Source organism: Monomorium pharaonis, chromosome 1 (assembly GCF_013373865.1).
Source record: "Monomorium pharaonis isolate MP-MQ-018 chromosome 1, ASM1337386v2, whole genome shotgun sequence".
NCBI lineage: Eukaryota > Metazoa > Arthropoda > Insecta > Hymenoptera > Formicidae > Monomorium > Monomorium pharaonis.
Genome location: NC_050467.1, coordinates 7172217 through 7193908, shown reverse-complemented (window position 1 = coordinate 7193908; position 21692 = coordinate 7172217). Strand labels below are relative to the sequence as shown.

Below are 21692 nucleotides of genomic sequence, written 5' to 3'. Positions count from 1 at the left end.
ACGGAGGCTATTCTCGTATGCCTTCATCATCAGCATGTATATCCAATCGGAGATATATTCATCCTTGTTTCGCATTAGTGGCATCTTAACGTAGGGCTTGAATAAAAAATTCTAACGTACTGTGTATTCGAATTGTTCGAATAGTTCGAAGTAAAAAAAAAGTATCCAATTCGAATATTTCATAGAGTTCGAGCGTAGGCAGTGATCGAAATCTATAATATCAATTCATGTCTAAAGTTCCGATAGTTCGGATAATAAAAGAAATTAGAAATGCCAATAAACTTCTGTTTTCCACTCTTATAAGCAGAGAATTTTGACACAAATGTTTTTTTTTTAATATGTCTAAAAATTTAGATTTAAAAACTGCAATAGCTTCGAGCTTTTGAATTTGAAGTGAACACACATAATTCAAACAATTTGAATATATCTTTAGTTCGAAAAATTTGAACTACTCATCAGTATTTGACCTTGAGATTCGATTTGTCTGAATTGTTCAATTACCTAATATTTCGCGCTAAATTGTTTTACACTAAAGAAAAGTCCGGTAATAATGATGAAATCTACACTCAGAGAAAAACATAGCAGCTTTAAGAACGACAACTATACATATTTTACATGTAGAATTTATATACATAGTTAAATAGATTGTAGTTAATAAATTGTATTTATAATTATTGCAACTAGAGCTTCAGTTGCAATAATTAAAAAATAGCCCAATTATTTACGTACCAAAACTTGTATTATAGTCATTTTATAGCTATTGCTATTACAATTTTTTTTCTGTGTGTAGATGCGCGAAAAATTTTGTTGTAACAACATAAAATTTGATGAAAATATACCAAAGAAAATTATTTAGTTAGTATGAACATTTTCTTATTTACATGTATTTCGTAGAAGCGACTAATGTTTTTGTTATATGAAACAAAATGTTCGGTTGCTGTTAAAAAATCTCTAAACTAAACAATTTTTGCTGAAGGCATTTTATTTTTTTAGTGTGATAGTTATTAAAATTATGATGAAATAATTTTAATCAAATGGTTAATTTAATTTCAATATATTTACATAAATCAATTTTGGTTAATATAATCAAAACCAATCAATGTTAATTTTATTTTTATATTTATTGTCAAACACGATTGGCTACTATTATTAATTATATGTGATTTATTAAATATTGTATTAATACGCTAATATGTATTAATACATTTGATCTATTTATATCTATATTTTATATATATTTTATATATATTTATACAGTACCGGCCAGAATTATATTACCTTTTTAAAGTATAACCAGGTTTTTTAAGTATAACTGTTGTCAAGGTGCATCGAATACGCTAAAAATTTTGTAGTAGACAGTATGCATCTTGTGCATGAAGTGTAATAAGATTTGACAAAATACATCATAATTTTTAAATTTTTGATTAATTTTCTGAAAATCGCACATTTATGCTATCTTTGTTTTTCGTGTCACGCCAAGCTGTAATCGATGCCAAAGGTTTTACTACAAAATACTACAATTGTACAATATAAATTATGGATTTGTTGTTTATTTTTAAAGCATTTGTATGTTATATTTGTTATGATGCGATCAAAGTTTATTATTTCAGAGATTTCAAATAAATTGATGAAAAGTTATTTCTTCAGTAAGGTATACTTGCCATCAAAACATGTTAGGATATGGTAAAGATCCGTAAAACTTTAAAACAAGTTATGCTTAAAACATCTAAAGGTGATATAATTTTGGCCGATACTATATTTCGATCTATTATCAGACTTTTTTCAGTGTATTTTAAAAAATATCATAGAGAGAATGGGAATAGTAATGAGTCTATATTATATTATTAGTTATCTTTCGATTATGAACATCTCAGAGGAGTATCAGCTTATCGTTATCGTGAGCGATATTTTTTTCCACGATCCAAGGTAGCAAGAATTTCCAATTATACGTAGAACGCTCTGCTGTTACATACGCGCGACATAATTGCAAAGTATTGATATATATATAACCGGGTTACAAGAGCTGTAAAGGCAAGGCTTTATCGCACTTTCTTAGACTTTGGTGACACGAGCTGCCCCAGTAAAAAAAAAAACAAAAAAAAAAGACCGTAAGTAGTCCGTTTCCATTGATAGTCGCATTATTGATAGTCAGGGCAGTGTGGGCGCTACGAGAGTATGTGTTTTTCTTCAATACTACTTTCTCCGAGCGATTCCACGCCTACGTATAGCACTGTTTGTGAATTCCTAGTGTTGATTCGCTCGCACTTTCTGTCAATTTTCTTTGTCTTCCCATGGTGAACAATATCCATTGGATTTTTTAATCTTTATTGTGACATTCTCTCATACCTGATTAATCAAAATAATTAATAATTGTAATTCTTTATTATCCATGATGGAAAAAAACCTGATGAAAAAAATCTAGTATCTGGAAAGTTTTAAATTTCTCATTACAAAGAAAACTTATAAAATCTGATGAGATTTCAGATAGTTTTTAAAAATATTTATGTATATATAAATTTAAAATATGAGAAAGTGCATGTCTTAAAAATATATTATGATATATTATGAGAATTTTTTTCATTAAAATAATAAAATTTTTTTTAGAATTTAAGAAAAATTTTATTTTTAAATTTAAATTAAAAATTTGTCTGAAAAAAGGTCTTTTTTATTATTTAAAATGTTAACAGCAATAAGTATGGCATACATTAAACGTATGTGATTTAAGTATTTCAGAAGTCGAATCGAATAGAATTGAATCTTTAGTTCCATATTTGAGATTGAATTGAATCAAATCTTTTTCACGACAAATACAAACTTCGATTCAAATATAAATTAAATTCGAATAAAATAATAACATTGCAAACTTTATTAACTAAAATAAAGTATAAAGCGCACCGATAATATATTTAGCATCTTTTCTGTACACCGAGAGAATATTCTACCGAAATTTGATATGCTTGCATACCATACTATTGTTTGTTATAGACATACTAATTTTTGCAACAATGCCGATTTGTTATCTCGCTAATATGGAACTATATCAATTTTCAGTAGAATATTCTTTCCGTATACTATGCTGTAAGTTTTTAGAACTCCAATTGTAGAAAAGGGTAAATATTGTCTCATGGAATTTTTGTCTTCTACTAATTTACTATTATCTTTATTAAATCCTCTACAATACATAATAATTCGTGAAACTTTCTCTTGAATTCTGATTAAATGATTCTTTAAACTGAAAATCTATTTGAAACTTAAACGCAATGTTATGGGAAAGTAGATATTTAAAATAAAAAATAGCAATAGAAATGTGGAAAGTATAATATAATGGATAGTATCTATAAAAATAATATTTGGAGTATTTTATGTAGAAAATATAAAACAAACAGTATTTTTAACATTTATTTTTAGATTAATTTGAAATAAGATTTTTATTTTACACATTTTGCTATATCACGAATAAATAAATTTTCTCTATTTTCTATTATTTGTTTACTAGTTTTTACCTTTTTTTAAGTACAAAACAAATATAATACATATTTCATAGATATATTATAAATATATATTATAAATGTAGTTCATTTTTTATAAATATAAATATTAAAACTTTTTATACAATTATATGTTTTATACAAAATACTTATTTTAAATAATATTATTGGATTTTTTTAAATGAATATTTTTATGGAATCTATTTTAATTCTTTTTTTAAGCACCCGCTAAATTTATAAGATGTAAGACAGTAAATAAGATATATTTTCTGACGTTTTTATAATATTTTCCACGTGTCAAAAAATTTATTATTTTGTTGGGCAACATTGAAATGAGAACATGCTTAACATCATCGATGTTAATTATTTATATCATGACGGATTAGAAACAACTCGCTTCTAGAATCTCTGAAATGAAACACGAACACTATTACCTTATTATTTCATTAAACTTCTTTCAAATGCCACAGGTTCAAATGATCCAAGAGCAAATGGATGCCTTAGCGGATACTAAGTCGGTGGGCGAGGAGAGGTATGCTCGAGCGAAACAAGAAAATGCAACATTACAGGCGCGCATATTGATGCTTGAAGAAGCGGCCAAAGATGCGGAAACGAGGGCTGAAGAGAGGCTTCAAGTGAGTAACCCAATGTAAATTAATTCCTACTACAACACACAAATGGGAAGAATATTTATAATTTATATATTATAAATATAAATTGTTTTTTTAATAATTATTTTTAATTAAAGATGCTTCTGAGTATCAATATCTAGTTAGTAACTGTGTTTCAAGACTGATAAAAATGTCGGTGCAGCTTATATGATCTAAGAATATTAAATTAATAAAAAAATTATATTCAGCGCCAAGATCCGCTGTAGATCGAAATAGGAAATCCTAACTTTACCGTTATATTTAAAACATTTATCGGTTAATAGTTAACTTACTGTTATTATTTTTAATTATTTTTCATAATTTTTTTCGATAATGTATTACACATATTGTATATTTATGTAGCGCACATATAACACTTTTAATTTACTTTTAATTTACATAATAAAATAATATTTTTATATAAAATATAAAATAATATTTGCATTTTGAACTCAAAACGATTGAAGAGTGATTTATTTTGCTTCTCGAAAATTCTGTTCAATAAAAGTGTATATTTTTAGGCAGAGTTTTACAATTCTTTTTCTCGTCGCTATAAAATTATCATATTTTATTAAAAAGATTTTTTGCTGCGTTACAGACTGAGCAACGGAGACACCGAGAATGGGCGTCCCGTTTAGAGCGCGAACGTCAGCTGCAGCTGGAAAATTACGCTATCAAACTGCAGTCGGCGGAGGTGGACAGTTCCAGTTTGCGGGAGGAGATCGCGCGAGTGCGCGAACAGCTTGAGAAAGCGAGGGCGGATAAAACGCGGCTGGAGAATGATCTTCGGGAGGTCAGGAGGGAAGCGGACGCCGCGCGCGAAAGTGAACGTCATGCGATAAGCCGAGCTAACGAGACTCATCACATGCTCGACGCTATGAGAGAGGAACTTTCATTACGGAGCGAGGATCAGCAGAGAATCGAAGAACTGATGCAGCAGGTGGCTCAACTTCAAGCTCGCAATAAAAGTACGTTCGTTATTGTCATCGCAGATAATCGGATGTCGCCGTGCTTACGGAAGTAGTTTGCTTCCTAAGCATTCTATTCTCTTTCAATTAAATTTATGAAAATATTCTCTCTTTCTTTCTCTCTTCTATAAAATTATTATCTGAAATAAACTTTACTTTTATTCAGACACTGTCTAATGACGTTCATCGGTTTGCAGGTTTGGAAGAATCTCGGGACGAACTGCAAGCTGCCGCAGCGTTGCAGGCAGGCCGTGAACTTTTAATGCTGAATCCTTGTAGCAATAACGCCGAGAAAGGCCCTAGTCTCGCTGCAGAATTGTTAGCTGGCATGAATCCAGACCAGGTATTTTTTAAGATACATCGACTACCGAATGCATTAAGAAGGTTCTCCATTTTTATATAGTATAAGAATATATGATAAATTTTGAGAATGAGTTTATAATTAATGTGTGTATAGTCTGCCCAAACTCAACTCGCGAGCTGAACGCGCTTCCATCTCTCGGCTTTCCGCCGTTTTGATAGAGACGAAGAATGAACAAAATTGACGCTCTAGTGACGTTAGGCGATTTAACATCTATTCTTTTTTGTTCTATCGAGTTGGCGGAGAGATGGAAGCGTGGTTGAAGCAGAAAGGAAGCTCTCTCTGATGGAGGCGCATTCAACTCGCGAGTTGAGTTTAGAGAGGACTGACATAAGTACTGTTGAATTAAAAAAAAATTTTGACAATCCTAAACATCGTTTCGTGATAAAATTACTATTTATTTCTTAGAAATATTATATAAATATTTTATATATATATATTTTATGTTTATGGAATATTTAAATAATTATAAATAGTTTATAATGTTTTTGTAAGTATTATGTCTTGTTTGTAATTTTCTTAAAATTATTTTCTAAAATATTTGAGTGTTAAATAATTTACGTGCAAATAAAATATAAAAATTTTGAAAAATTATATTTATAAGAAAGACTAGAATTTATAAAATTTTTGGGAATTGAAAAAAAAAATTTTACCGTGTCATCATTTTTTGTAAGATTACAAAATGTTCACGAATTGTACAATTTTTAAAAATATGATGTCATATTAACAAAGTTGAGAGTCGAATTTTTATGCTACATTTGCGAATTTTTTTTAAATAAGGTTTTGTAAGACAAAGTTTTTTTGCTACATATTTACATATATTTGAAGTATGTTTCAAATGTTTTGTATTAGAAAATAATTATAAGTAAACGCTCTATACAACTTTAAATAAAATCATGGAAAAAATATTGGTCCACGGCTTCCATGATTTTGATTGTACTGCTCACCTAAAACAGAAAACCAAAGAGATTCTTAATTAGTGTGAGCCATAGCAGGTGCCAGAATTTAAAAAAATATTGAAAAATTAAAAAATAATGTCATTTTGAGAGTAGTTTTAATTTTTGTCATTTTTTTAAAACCCTTGAAGGGCTTTAAAAATTACAAAGAATATTTTAAGTTGATCGTGGTAGGGGTTATAGCGACATATATGTTAAAAATGTGCGTAAAATTCCGACTCAATTATTAACTGGTTTGTGAAATATTATGGGAGCCAACATAAGTTTCAAGGAAAACGCGCGTTTAAAGTTTTTTGTACTGATCATGTAGAGATAATTTTATTTACAATTCATCAAGTTAGTCCAGAATCACACAGGGATCTTCCTCTTATAAATATCTTGTAGAGCTGCTCTCACTTTCCTCGAATTTATTTTCTCGTCTCTAACGAAATTAATTGAGCGCCGCTCCAATACGAGCTCTGTTCCGGAAATTAATACATATCTCTGCTTGTTGACTAATAATTATTTTTATCACATTCATAACTTTTAAAATTAACATAATCCGCGCCTTCAAGATTTTTTAGCGTGTAAATAAACGAATTACTTAGGGTGCTTTCCATTTAGTAATAATAGGGTCGACACAAGCTTCGTTCGATCTTTTTTTATGTTCAATGAGTAACAAAAATAGAACGATACTTGTGTCGACTTGTGTCACTAAATGGAAAGCATCCTTAGATTGCTTCTATTTGCTTCCACATTCAAAGTCACACTGATCCAAAAAGCAAATGCTCTTTCACAAGCAAGTCAAAATCAATCGTACTTTAGAAAGATCTTAATCTAAATGTAAGGTCTTCCAGAAATAACGATTTTCTAAATCTTAGCTGTAATATAAATGCCGACACAATACTCTATTATGTCTCGCGTATCAGAGATCGCTTTCTATCATGTTATAACTTTGTTAACTTTGCGAATTCTTTTGCAGACACATTTTTTATACTAAATACTTGTAAACATAAAAAAATCTTTTTCTGACCCGTTAAATCAGAATAATAAATAATTTAATTAATAATACTAGAAATCCCCTTAAATCAGTATTATAAATAACTTTTGGTAATTATTTAGTTTAGGGGACACCGCGCCGATGACCTTGATCTTGACATATGTTGTTAAAAAGACATGATTTTGAGTAACTTTTACTTATAACTTCATCGGCGGCCATTGTTTGTTAAAAAGTTATTAACAAAAAAAGTTTTATAAATACGATATGTGATATTTGTTTTACTTAAAGTCGCAAACCCATGTGGTGCAGAAAATGCGTGGATGGGGTACAAGAGAAGGGCTTCGCCCACCCTCTACATCCCCACATTAATTTTTATAAAGCACGCATAAATTAATAGAGTTTCGGCAAAAATACCGAATAAGAGACCCAGCCCCAATGACCTTGACCTTGACAAATTATCTAACTTTTTAATTCCTTTTACATCAATATTTATTTCAGTATAACGAAAATATTTTTAAATAAATTATTGTTTTTATTGTTATTTTATTTTATTGTTATTTTATTTTATTGTTATTTTTATTATTTATTAATTTGAAAATAACAAAGTCTAAATCATGTTATTTTTCTTCATATTTTTAAATTGGAGAATCTGCTTAAGCAAATGTAAGCGAACATATTAATGGACTCCTTTTTATCGTCTTACAGATAGATGGTCAAGGAGAGCTTAACGAATTGTGCACGATGGCTGAAGTATGTATTAAAATTAATTTGTTGGAATTTATTTTGAGAACGGCTCGATTAATTTTTACATATTATGTTACAGTTAAAACAAGCCCTGAAGGAGCAACAAGAAGTAAACACGCAATTAAGAACGTACATTGATGGGATATTACTGAACATTGTGGAAAATTATCCACAATTATTAGAAGTGAAACAAACGCACTGAAACATATTACATAATCCGTCGTTAGATCCTGTTCTGATACTTCCCAGGCAATTGTACATTAACTTTCTTTGTTTCAATTGAGGAAGATTGGAGGGTTGCCTAGAACTTGGCCGACGTATATTTTACATATCAATATTTTAAAGAACACAAATATCTTGCCGCAGAACGTGCGCTTGAATGTCAGTTTTAAGGGAACCTGAGTTTGCTTTGAACGATAATTTCCAAACAATACGAAACTCTAAGACGTGTTTACTTCAATGTAAATTAACTTTAAATTTAGTTTAATTTACTTTCTTTGTTAGCTTTAAAAATTAGAAACAATGAGGAAAAAATAAAAAGTTATATCAAGATTAAAATTAATTTATATTGGTACAAATGTGTCCAAGGGACAACTTCGCAGAGAGGGTCTCAGCTTGTTAGATATTGCAAACATCTTAGAAATTCTTCAAATGTCCTTGTTATCCAGAGAATCAAAATTTATATTCTCGATCGTTTGAGCTCTGGGCAGCCGTCGCTGTACATTTAGGGAAAAAGTTATAAAGTGATGCTACCGTAGTCGCAATGTGTACAATGATGAAAGGAAGAATACTCGGCTCAGCATCGTTTCGTTCAAGATGTCACATCAACCACGGATTTTAGAGCCGTTTTTTTTCCACTGCCATCTATTTCGTCACACCAACATCATCACTGTCAGGGAGGCGAGTGAATCCCGATTGTGCCTCTCCAATGCGTCCTTTGCATGTTGGCTGAACTATACACTCTGATACGCGCGAGATCAATAAAATACTTGTATTACGTTAGTACGCGTACGATTGATGTATGATCCGAATGAATTTGTATGTTACGCGCATGTGTACGTGTGTATATGTATATATGTATTACGTGCACGTGTGTATATGCGACAACGGAGATGACGTGACTGCACGATGTGTCGCGAAAAACTGTGATGCGTTAGAGTACTTTTTAATTGTGAAAAATCGTGTCTCGGTGACACGCTGCTTGAGCAAAATAAAAAGTCACCGTGACATCAAAATAATGTAAAAATGTAATAATTATCTCAAAATGACCATCAAAAGACACTCTTTGATCAATCACAATTTATTTTAATATCATTTCGATCGGAATGATCGTCATGTTATCATGACTTGTTGTTTTGCTTAGGCATACGAACCTATGGACGACAACCTTGTACTCTAGATCTTTATATCGAATGCTAGTAAAATTGAAATTAAACGATTATATTTTGATACTTGTTGTTTTGTCTCCTTTTTTGCTTTCCAAAGGTTAATTCCAATTCATAAAAACTAGACGGTATGTGTCTCAACCGTAATGCGGGGTCTACAATGGCAGCAGGAGTAATGGAGTAGGAGAAATAAGAAATATGAAATGAGATTTGCCCATTTCGTTTACTCCCGGTTTATTTAATTGGTCAATTGTTACTCTTACTCCTTACTCTATTACTCCTGCTGCCATTAATTGTAGTTCCCGCATAACTCGAGCTTTCGGTTCGAGAAAAAAAATCTTTTATTAGGGCATTCTATTATTATTAGGCGCATTCTATTGATAACTTAATTCAACTTGAGGATTGAGAGAGAGAGATATCTCTTATTTTTTTAGAATTCAAATCTTCATCGAATAAAAAAAACGCTGATATCCGTGATTAAAAATTGAGATGCTTGTTTATGCTGAAGCTTATCTTTGTGAAAATTCTTTACTATTGCTGCAAATAACATTAAAATAAATTTATTTTCACTTTAAGCAGAGAGGAATCTAAGAGCGGCCACCGCGGCCTTTTTCGTGCAACCGATATTTGACTAGCATCAGCGCCAAATGTGGATTAAAGTCCGTTTACATTAATCGCAAGCAGCCAGTTACGACTTGCGACATCCAATAAGCGCTTAATTTCTAGTTAAAGCTCGACAGTCATTGGGTATTTGCGTACACTTGACCGGAAGTGAACGCAATTTTTTAAATAATTGCTATATGTAATTGTTTGTATTTCGTATGAAAAGGTTTGAAGTGTAATTAAAAAAGTTTGTGAGTCATTCGTTTATTTATAATTAATTAATTATTTTTTCACCCAACACTTAGCCGAAATATATTTAATTGAACAAAGTTATTATACGGAATCGTTTAAAGTTTGTATGTAGAGTTATGAATTTTGACGGAATTATTAAAAGGGTTCTATCAGAACGATCTCATGATTGGTGATCCACTTGTTCCGTTCCGCGTAATCCGCTCCATGGGACCTCACCCTCAGAGTGAAAGGCACCTTTATTCGTTGAAAGTATAACAAGGATAGATTGATACCCGAGAAAACAATCGAGTAATGTTTTGGAACGCAGCTTAAAGTGATAATGACGCGAGAGTGCACTGCGATCGCGTAGAAAATAGAGACCCTGAAAGGGGAGACTGGCATAAGTTCTAGTTGGATAGAAAATGGCAGACGTAACTAACCTAAAAAGTAAAGTGTCCAAATAGTAAAAAATGTCAGAATACTCTGAGTAAGCTGAGGGCACACTAAGGACGGGATTCATAGACCGATTTTAAGCTCAAGCATTGTCTTAAGTCTAGCTTCGAGCCGACTTGAGACTTACTTAACCAATGAAATAACAGCATTGACGTCTCAAGATCGTGCTTAAGCTGGAACTTGAATAAGATTCGACTATGAATTCCGGCTTAAATACCCTTCAAAAAATAAATATAATAAAGAAAAAAGAATTATCTGCTAGCTATAAAATAAAGGTACGTATAAAAATAAAGTCAGTTTTATAAATAGTTACATAATAAATAATCTAATATATGTATAATAAATAATCTAATATCTTATAGAAAGTGACAGGCTGTTGTATTTTGGGTTGTAACAACAAAAGTGAGGAAGGATATGTCATGAAACACTTTTCAATAAATCCACTGATAAAAAAAGTATGGTTGGAGACTAAAATTCGTTTTATTAAATTTAAAATTAAAACGAGTTGTTTAGAACGATTAAAAAACCTGTTTTTATGAGCAAAACTATGACTATGTATTCAACGATAACATAATATTTTATTTTATTAATAAGTGCCTATTAGTTATAGGCCGGTATTCATAGTCGATTCTTATATTTAAGATCATCTTAAGTACAGTCTTAAGATGCCATCAACCAATCACAGAGCCGTATTAGCATCTTAAGACATTACTTGAGACGATCTTAAAATAAGATTCGACTATGAATACCGACCATAGTCTTGCTATTATATACTGTTATGTATACTTTGCCATAAGTACGTATATATTTAAGTACAAAACTAATTCTGTTTGCATATATATATATAATGTTATTTATTCTTTTATATTTTATTATTTTTTATGTTTTTATATATATTATATATGTATGTTTATTATTTTATATTTTATTATTTTTTATGTTTATATTTACTTATGACCAGTTTATTTATATTTATAATATTTATTCAATATTGTGATTAAATAAAACTGTGATGTTAAACTGTAATTTGCTTTTATTTTTTAAATTTCTATTCAAATTTTCCGCGTTTCCACTTATCATTGATTGGCTCCGCCATTCCGTATCAAGCCAATCAAAAGTTGGCTCACTTATGCCAGTCTCCCCTTTCAGGGTCTCTAGTAGAAAAGAGAGGAAAGAGGGTAGATTCTCTACACACCGCTAGCAGCTAATAGTAGGCTACCGCTATTGAATCTAGTGTCTTCTGGTGTCTTCGTCTTCTTTGAGGAAGAGTAATAGAAGTGAGTGGCCGAAGAGTTCAAATGTTGTGTTCCATACACCGTCTGCGCTTGGTCAGCGAGGACCGATCTATTTCACGTCCACTTGGTCATCCAGTCGTGCGCCGAGAAGTTTAACCGTGATAGTCGTCAGTCGTTTAAGTACGCCAATGTGACGATTTGATAGCGAAATCTGTTACGCTCCGGGTGGCGCGGACATCGTGAAGATACATGTAAATTCCGTACGCACACGTTCTTGTCCCTTTTTTAAATATAGAGATCTATTAGAAATCCGGACGTAAACACGGTATCGATTCTGGATATATGCTGTTAGCACGATCTAGAATCCGGAATGGTCAGATCACCGGTGGTCAGAGTTGCCAAAAGAATTTTCCCCAAATTTGAGCCTCATAGAATTTTTTTAAAAAATTTGATGTGGACAAAGAATGACATATTAATTTTTTTTCGTATTTATATAATTGTTTATATATAACTCAACACAACATTACTAATAGTAAATTTTCATGTTACACTTATCCATTTTTTTTACTATTTGCAGATGAAGCTGTTTAGCTGGACGTTGGCAGAGAAATTCATTAACAAGACGGCATGCTTGTAAGAGTCTGGCTGCGCACTGTCTCGTGGGATGAATGAGGAAGAATTGTTGAAACGGTCTGCTGCAGAGCGCGATAGGATTTTCAGCTGCTATGACCGTGGACGGGAAGGTGCTGAGATTGATCCTTGGGAGGATCCTGGCTATGAGGTCTATCATGCTACGGATAGATATGGATTTATACAGTATGCGTGCACATACACTTTAAATTTTACAATTGATTATTTAAAAAAAACAATATAAATAAATTTTTGCTAAAATAGAGATACTTTTTACATATCATATATTATACATATTTATCTGTTAATTGCTATTATTATGTCGTAGAATTCAAAATCAGAGGGAATAGTTCCAGAATTTCTTTCAAATATCTGTTTTAATAAAAATTGACTTATCTAGTATAGCACCAACTGTTGTGAAAAATTTTCATAAAAGTTTCAATCTTTTACATTTCATATATAACAGTTCTGAAAGGATTCTATAAAATGTCATATAAAATGTTACAACAAAAGTGTTTCTAAAATTTATAACATATTATAAAAAGTTGAAAAAAAATTCCCAAGTAGAAAGAAAAGGTAATTTTGATATTAAAATAATAATAATTTTTTGATTGATTATTCATGATTCAGTTTTATGTCATTTTAATATGACTTATTATTTTACTTGGGTATGGTTTATTATAATATTAAAGAAATTGATGATTGTTTTTTTTAATAATTGTATTAGACAATTAATCATATTAGTAAATTAGATATTAAAAAAATATTTATTATGTTTTTTACTTTTTTCTCACTTATAATAATCAGATTGCAAATATTAAAACAACGTACATTAAAACACTAGTTAAATTATATATATATAATTTTTATTGTAATATTTTAAAGTTTGATCAAGTTTATTTGTGATTTTTTTAATATAATTTAAATATTATTTCTGAAGTACTTTCATTTATTAACAAATAAAGTTACAATACTTAGAAATAATATTAAAATTATATTCAGAGAATTACATGATCAGCAATATTTTAAGAAGATTTTGCCCATTTCAGTAATCTTTTGTTAATATTTCCAAAAAATTATAGATTTTATTAATCTTTTAGTAACATTTTTTCTACAAGATTTAAAATTTAAACAAGACATTTTGTTATTTCAAAATTGTTTCAAAAACATTACAGACATTTTTTTCAACTTTTATGAAATATGCTTAACTTTTCAGTTGATTATTTCTGAGATATCTAAAAATTTTCAGTGATATTTAAAATGTTTTCAAGTGACCAATTCAATTATATATACGACCTATTCTTACTCTAACTTTTAATAACAGTTTGGTATCATTATTGTGCTTTTTGATGTATGCAATGTATATGCAATGACACTATAATCCAAACTATTATTAAAAGTTACAGAATGTGTCTAATAATCTCACTTTTAATTGTTTGAGATAACTATGTCTTTTTTCGCAGCGATAAGAGATTACCACAGAAGCCGGATGCATATGAGGTCAAATTGCACCACGTGGAGATGGAGAGGCTGAAGAAATGGGAGAAGATGACGAAACAGTGGGACAGTGCCTCGACTAAGGAGAAACTACGTCGTAGGATATATAAGGGAATTCCTAACAGATTTCGCGGTCAAGTATGGGCCCTGCTTCTGGGAATAAAGAACCTGAAGAAGGAGCAGGCGGGCAAATACGAGGAAATGTTGCAACTAGCTCGCCAATGGTCCACGGAGATACGGCAGATCGACGCCGATGTCGCCAGACAATACAGAGATCATGTTAACTATAGGTGCGGTATTATAAAAAATCATATGTGCACTTTGTCACAAGTTTTGTATCTGGAAAGAGTTGGGAAATATGATGACCTATCTTTTCAGAGAGAGATATAGCATAAAACAAAAGTCTATGTTCTATGTACTGGCCGCCTACAGTATGTATAATATGGAAGTAGGATATTGCCAAGGAATGTCCGTACTAGCTGGTCTGCTGTTGCTCTACATGGATGAGGAAGACGCTTTCTGGGGCCTTTCTGTGTTACTTGCTGATCAAAAATACAGCATGCATGGTTGGACTTCTTTTATCTTATTAAAATAATTTCCTAACGAGATTTAAAGAAAGCATTATTGTTTTTATTAAAAATATATAGTAATATATAGTCGTAAAAAATATATAGTAATATATAGTCATAAAAAATTTTTTTGTATCTATTTTTTCTCATTGACATGGATTCTCCATAAATTTATCATGTAAATGAGGAAAATGCTTTAAATGTTAAAGCACAATTCTTTAAATGTTAAAGGTCAATTATTTACGAATCTCTGGATGGCATTTATCAATATATTGTGCATTGGCATTTATCAATATATTGTGAAGTCTTTCTATGTTTAATACGTTTTGCAGGCTTTTATGTTGACGGATTTCCAAAGTTAAACCGCTTCATAGAGCATCATGACAAGATAATGAACAAATTTTTGCCAAAACTGAAACGGAAGATGGACAAGTGCGGCTGCGATTCCATACTCTATGCATTGAAGTGGTTCTTCGTTGTCTTTCAGGAGAGAGTATGTTTTCTTCTTTTTTTCTAGATATGTACTTCTTACATTATTATTCTTTTTCTTTAAATTCTTATTTTGGTAGTTTTTTATGCATTTTTCAGTATTTAAATTTTTGTTGTAATATACTACTTTAGATAATAATTATTTCTAACATTAGAGCCACCTCAAGTTGACTCAAATACCCTTACTGAATATTTTATGTGCCAAGACAATTTTATTAGAGAGCCTATTGAGAAACTCTTACGTGTACTCCACGTGTAACTCTCGTAAAAATATTTGTGTTATAATTATTATATAATAATTTTACTATAGTTTTAGTAAAATTTAATAAAATTTATTATAATAAAATTATAATAAAATTCACGAATTTAGTATAATTTTAAGGATAATTTTTAAGGAAAAATTTTTATGTATAATAATAATCTTTATTATTAATGTATAATATATTTAGATCTCAGATCGATAAAGAGCAAACATATAATATACATGAAAATAATATTAACTCAGTTTTTAACTTCAGAATTTTATGTTGTACACACACACACACACACGCGCGCGCGTTTGGAAACATCACTTGAGTGCTCTCGGGTATCATTCTATCATTGTTGTTCGTTGAATGTAAGACAAGGATAGAATGATACCCAAGAGTACTCGGATGACTCTGAATACAGCCCTGGATAAGACATACTCGAGTACTTTTTATTTGATTATTTCTCTAAGTCAAATGCATCAATTTTAAACAATTTTCTTGTAAGTGCAAAATGTAAAAAAAATGAATACTTTAGATTCTTAGAATATTGTAAATGTATAGTTTTCAGAGATATTTATAAAAATATAAAAATTTTTGAAAATCTACTTTTTTGAAAAATTATTTGGGTATGCATACCCGTTGTAACAACTGAGAGTTAAATTTGGCAATATGGATCTGTACTTTGTAGACTCCCGTTAGCCTCGGTCTTCGCATTTGGGACATATTTTTGCTGGATGGTGACCGCATATTGCCGGCGATGGCGTATACTGTGATGAAACTGCACAAGCGCTATCTCATGCCCCTGGAGAGCCTCGATGAGTTCTGCAATTATTTGCAGATCAAGTTGGAAAAAGATTTCACCTTTGATGACGACACCGTGATACATTCGATGGAGCGCAGTATGGAGGAGTTGAAGCGTGCCAAATTAGACTACCCGGGTAGCCCGTTACCGCACGAATTACCCCGTTATCCATTTGGCACTTTCCAGGAACCTACCTTTACTAGCAAGGTATTGTTAGAATGCTACCTATCGCTCTTTATTGGTAGATAAGTGTCCGAGATGTATTTTTGGCAATAACAAACGATATAAAAAAATGTATGCAAACTTTTTTATTAACATATATGCATTTACTTACAGTGTTTACATAGTGAGACAAGTGAAATTTTCACACAGTTTTTTAAAATTTTATTTTTAAATTTGATATTCTATTTCATTCTGATAATTACTTTTTGTATTATTTTTTATCTAAATTTTTATAATACAAAATGTCGACACTCGATTAGCAATAAATATGTATGTAAGCGTGCAATCTCTTAAATAGTAATTTTTATTTTAAAAAATCAGTGAGAATAGATGGCGATACTTTGTTTTAATTAGCGTTAATTGTCTAATTAACGTGTTTAATTGCAGTTTCTGTGAGCTAGATGCATTACTTGTAGTATTGCTTCTTTTTGTTATTGTTTGATTAAAAAGTACTATAAAATGTTTATTTTAAAGTTGCATTAAAATATTTTTTAATCTCACTTGACATTTTGAATAAAATTCCTGGAAAAATTGAGAATTTTCTCATAGAATTGTTTTACAAAATTTAATAAATAAGAGTAAAAAATGCAAATAACATTTTTTTAAAATACAGATGCATTTTTAAGAAATATAATATATCGAAATAATAATGTAAGACATAATATATAAAATAAACTAACAAAATGAATCATAACTAAAACAAATACTAAAATGAATTGTAATTTATGACAGTATGCTCATTGTTTATCAGGTTGGAAGACGAAGTGAGGAATTTAGCGAAGCACAGCATGTAATGCGAGAATCCGTGGCACAGCGCAGGGATATGGCACTGATTGACGATGGCAGAGAGAGCACGACACCTGTCGAGCCAACTAGTGGTCTTGGCGGTGAGTTTAAAGATAGCCGCGACACACTACACGATAGCAGCACAGACAGTACCTCGCGCATTGGCGGCGAATCCGAGGACGAAGACGACACGAACAATTCGAACATCCGAATAACAATCACCCATAATACTAGATTGTAGAACGGAACGTTGGTGCTTCACGTGCATCGTAGCACGAACAATTTTGCTCAATCTTACGATTACGTCGAATATAGTTAGCAGAAATCTTTTTTTTTTTAAGGTGAAGCCTTTACCACGACATTGAAGTATGAAAATTATATTATTTGGTACAAGGTGGTACATAATCATGTAAAATAACTTATATATACAACAGTTCTTTATAAGAATAGTATCGGAAGTATTAATAGAATACTTTTTTTATAATATTAAGTGTTATAGACGGTATGTTAATTTGTTTCAAATCATTATGATAATTAGTATTGAAAAAAGATATTAATATATATTAGTTAAATTGAAAAGTTATAATATTTCACGCGAATGTATTTCAGAGATGTATCACTCAGAAGATTTATTAATCCTCTTATAAACTTTTTTTTTATCATTTCGTATATGTGTTTATACTTAATAAATGTGTCAAAATTAACAAAACTCAAGCCTTATATGATTTAACACACAATATACTCTATCCATATGAAAAGATCCTGCACTAACACAATGTTATTCATTTCATTATTAAGTTGATTTTCTGTTGACTTTTTCTCTTATGTATATATACATGAACAAATGAATTTATTGCATATAATTGTCAAATTATCGTAGAATCATCATAAAATGCAATCCTTTATCATTTTTATCTTTAACCAATACTTTGCACAATATTCAGTTAATGCTGCCTTGTTTTAAAGTCTAAAAATATCGCATTATTCAATAAATTGATATACAGAATTTTCTTTTAGAATTTTCAAAATTATTTTCTAAATTTTACTATATTTTACTAAAGTTGAATCTCTAAAATTATAGTAAATTTTATAATAAATTTTATTAAATTACGATAAAATTTTTTAAGTATATATTTGTCCCACAACTCATGATTTTAAGAATAAATTCTAAAAGAAATTTTAAGCTTTTCCTAAGTTTTACTAAAGTTGACTAAAATTTATAGTAAAAATTTTACTGAATTATAATAAATTTTATTGTTATATTTTAAAATTGCAAAATTTTGTCAAGTCCATATATTGTCCTGCATATCATTTTAACGACAAATTTTAAGAGAACATTTTCTTTATATATTTATTCATGTATTAATTCATTGTATAATGAATAAAAATCTTGTTATTAACATGAATTTCTATACGCTCTCGTACAAATTCGATCTTACATCTTTGACGAAGCTTCTGTGTTCGTAGGAAGTAAATTTTCCTTCGATCCGAGCCTCGATGGCGAGGGCGCGTCTCCCAACGGCTCTCGCCGATCGCTAGCTGAGACGTCGGTGACATCGACAGCCGATTTGTCAGTGTTCAGCTCGGCGACCCGTTCTCAGGCCCTGGACAACAGCCTGGACACTCAAAGCAATATCTCGAACGCGAGCTCGGGCAGTGGTGGCTTGCCAACACCGCGAGCGACACCGCATCAGCCTAGCCCGGATGTAGTGCGGATCTACGTGCCGTACACGTCGCCCACGTACACGTCGTCGGCGGTGGCCTCCTACAAGGACGACCTGCCGCGCACACTGCCCCGTTCATTGGACACCAACAAGATCCGCATCCGCGTTGATCCAGACCAGACGCCCATTGTCGAAAATCTGAAGCCATTCACGCTGGAGAGTCCGGAAGTAGAATTGGACTTGAAGTAAAGAGTGAGTCAATCAAAGTCAAATCGAATTGTTTACGCGAATGTGAAGTCGTAAATGGCCGTGATGTGCGTTTGATACGCCTGGGCGTCCTAGAAGTCGCGCCAGTTCCTGGCCAATAGGAGAGCAATATCATGACGTTAAAGGCATCCATTCGAGAAACTTCTTTTCTTTTTGAGTGATTGATCGAACATTGAGAGCATCAATGTTGCTAAATATAACTAGCATGTTTAATATTCTAATGTTTATATCAATGTAGATTAATTTCAATCTTGATAATTTACTTTTTATCTTTTCCGAATAAGAATTAGAAAAAGTTTTGAACCTTTCGTGGTCATTGATTCTATCAACATAAAAGGCTTCCGAATGGATGCCCTGTTTGGCTGTTTCAATACGCAGCATTCATCGGGAAGCCTTTCATATTAAATTAGAAAAAGATTAAAAAATGAGTTAAATCGAAATTAATTAATATACATTGGTGAAAATGTATATTATAAGGCCTGTTTGCGTAAATTAACTTGAAACTCAATTTAAGGTTACTCTCTATCTTTTTGTAGTTCTAAAAGTAAAAAAATGGATAGAAACTAAGTTAAATACTACGATTAAAGTTAATCTGCATAGGTACAAACAGATCTGATTCTTAGTGTGTATTGCACATATTTTTTTTTGTCTCTCTTAGAAAATAAAACAGCTAATTCGAGTCCCTTGTGTCAAGTACATTTGATATTAAAGATTTGATATTAAAGATAAAAGATCTGCATAAATTTTATTCTAAGGTATTTTCAAGAATAATGCGCGACTTCTGGCATACCCTCTACATGTATACTCTGCGACAAATCTGTGCGTACATGACAAAGGAAAGAACAATAACAAATACGAAAACTATTGTGTTAAAAATCTCAAGAGATCTCTTTATAGAAAGCGTCAATTGATGAATTAAGATTTAGAAGTGAAAGAAAAATTATCGCGTTGTACCGTTTCTAGAACGTAATCTTAAATACCTATTGATTATGATCTTTGATATCCTTTATTCTTATAGAATTACATTTCAATTTAAAAAAAGTTGTAAAAAAAGTTGTAAGAAATTAATTGTATTTCAATTTTAGAAAGGATCTACAAAAAAGATCGATAATTAATTACATTCCACAATTTACGAGAGTTCAAAGAGATTTGAGTGTTTCAATTTTAAAAGATGTTGAGCAGAACAAAATTTATAACGGTTTAATTATTAAGAACGAAATATTGTTGCATTTTGGCCTAATTTACGTTTCATGAATACGTTGCATATTATATAGTATTTTTCCATAAACATGACAAGAATAAATGAAGCAATGCGTTCTTGAATCCTGATGTCAATGAATAATGGGGCTGCGACAAAACAAAGTATACTCTTTTCATCTCTACATGATTAAAACAAAATAACAAGGCAAACAGTATATGTGTGTGTGTGTGTGTGTTTATATAGTCATATTCAAAATTATTAGGCTAATATTAATTTGATATATTTCTATATATAATTACATATGAAACAAAAAGAGCAAAAAAACAAAATAGATATTTATAACTTAATTTTATTTTAGACTAATGTCCATGTTTTTGTTGCTATCGCCTAATTTATAATCATTTATATTGCTTGCATTTACATGAAAGAATTCGTATAATGCAAATAATATGTAAATAATGTAGATGCGTAATTTTACGAAAAGTGTTAAAATAGTAGGGATTATAACAGGAATATAAATTTTACGAAACAAAATTTTTTTTAGTAATATAAATGTGGAGGGTTTTATAGCAATCTTATAGAAAAGGTGAGTGATTCGTTAAAAGATTCATTTTGACATAGATAATTTCACATTAAAATTAGATTGAAATATACACATTAAAATATTTCACATTAAAAATAGATATCATATTTCATCAAGATCGTATTTGATATAAAGAACCCGGACATTTATTACATATTTTTTTCATTGAGCTCATTGAGTACACAACCTATCGTTGAATATACTACGTAAATAGGATGTAATTAAATAAGTTTTTTCATGATACAGTGGTTGCTAGAAAATAATTTTCATGAAACTATTTTTATATTGTAAAATATTAAATAAGGTCTTCTATTGATTAAGTAATCTTGTATATTTCTTAAATATGTTCATAAAACACACACACACACACACACACAATATATATATATTTATATTAATATAATTATTAATGTAACGTACACATGGATCAGTCAGTAGGTAACTACAAAAGTGATATAATCTGAAAAAAACCAGATGATTTCTTTAAGAATTAACTACATTTTTTCAATAAATAGGCAAAATATACTATAAATCAGAGTTGTGCTATACATTTTAAGATTACGCATCTATATGAATTATTTACATATTATTTGCATTATACGAGTTCTTTCATGTAAATGCAAGCAATGTAAATGATTATAAATTAGACGATACAATACAAAAAGGATTTAAGTTGTACAA

At 30.5% G+C, this 21692-nt stretch overlaps 2 protein-coding genes across 8 annotated transcripts in view; both read left to right on the top strand.

Moving 5' to 3' along the window:
• Nucleotides 1-9597, top strand: part of LOC105831783 (rab11 family-interacting protein 4A) — a 47595-nt gene extending 37998 nt beyond the window's left edge. For 2 of the 3 annotated variants that reach the window (XM_036295344.1, XM_036295342.1), the window contains 5 exons: nucleotides 3959-4123; nucleotides 4737-5106; nucleotides 5304-5449; nucleotides 8108-8152; nucleotides 8226-9597. In XM_036295344.1, the coding sequence (XP_036151237.1) occupies nucleotides 3959-4123; nucleotides 4737-5106; nucleotides 5304-5449; nucleotides 8108-8152; nucleotides 8226-8348 (849 nt within the window). In that variant the 3' untranslated portion in view covers nucleotides 8349-9597. The remainder of the gene's footprint in view (nucleotides 1-3958; nucleotides 4124-4736; nucleotides 5107-5303; nucleotides 5450-8107; nucleotides 8153-8225) is intronic. The other variant, XM_036295343.1, reaches the window with a different exon arrangement.
• A 2214-nt stretch (nucleotides 9598-11811) lies between these two features.
• LOC105839680 (USP6 N-terminal-like protein) lies at nucleotides 11812-20258 on the top strand. 5 transcript variants are annotated; one of them, XM_036295331.1, is made up of 8 exons: nucleotides 11812-12095; nucleotides 12631-12869; nucleotides 14147-14470; nucleotides 14559-14746; nucleotides 15082-15242; nucleotides 16175-16495; nucleotides 17262-17397; nucleotides 18764-19209. In XM_036295331.1, exons 2-8 carry the CDS (start codon nucleotides 12718-12720, stop codon nucleotides 19207-19209), a joined length of 1728 nt encoding a protein of 575 aa, XP_036151224.1. In that variant the 5' UTR covers nucleotides 11812-12095; nucleotides 12631-12717. The 5 variants fall into 5 exon arrangements, with proteins under 5 accessions (XP_036151224.1, XP_036151223.1, XP_036151222.1 ...); XM_036295330.1 differs by having other exon boundaries at nucleotides 11812-12233; XM_036295329.1 differs by having other exon boundaries at nucleotides 11812-12304.
• Nucleotides 20259-21692: the final 1434 nt, after the last annotated feature.

Excerpts from the sequence above, each read along its gene's own strand:
- LOC105839680 (XM_028192647.2), top strand. The coding sequence starts at position 12,718 with ATGAATGAGGAAGAATTGTTGAAACGGTCTGCTGCAGAGCGCGATAGG. Across the intron at positions 14,471-14,558 it reads AGAGATCATGTTAACTATAG|AGAGAGATATAGCATAAAAC; the intron begins GTGCGGTATTAT and ends CTATCTTTTCAG. Across the intron at positions 16,496-17,261 it reads AACCTACCTTTACTAGCAAG|GTTGGAAGACGAAGTGAGGA; the intron begins GTATTGTTAGAA and ends ATTGTTTATCAG.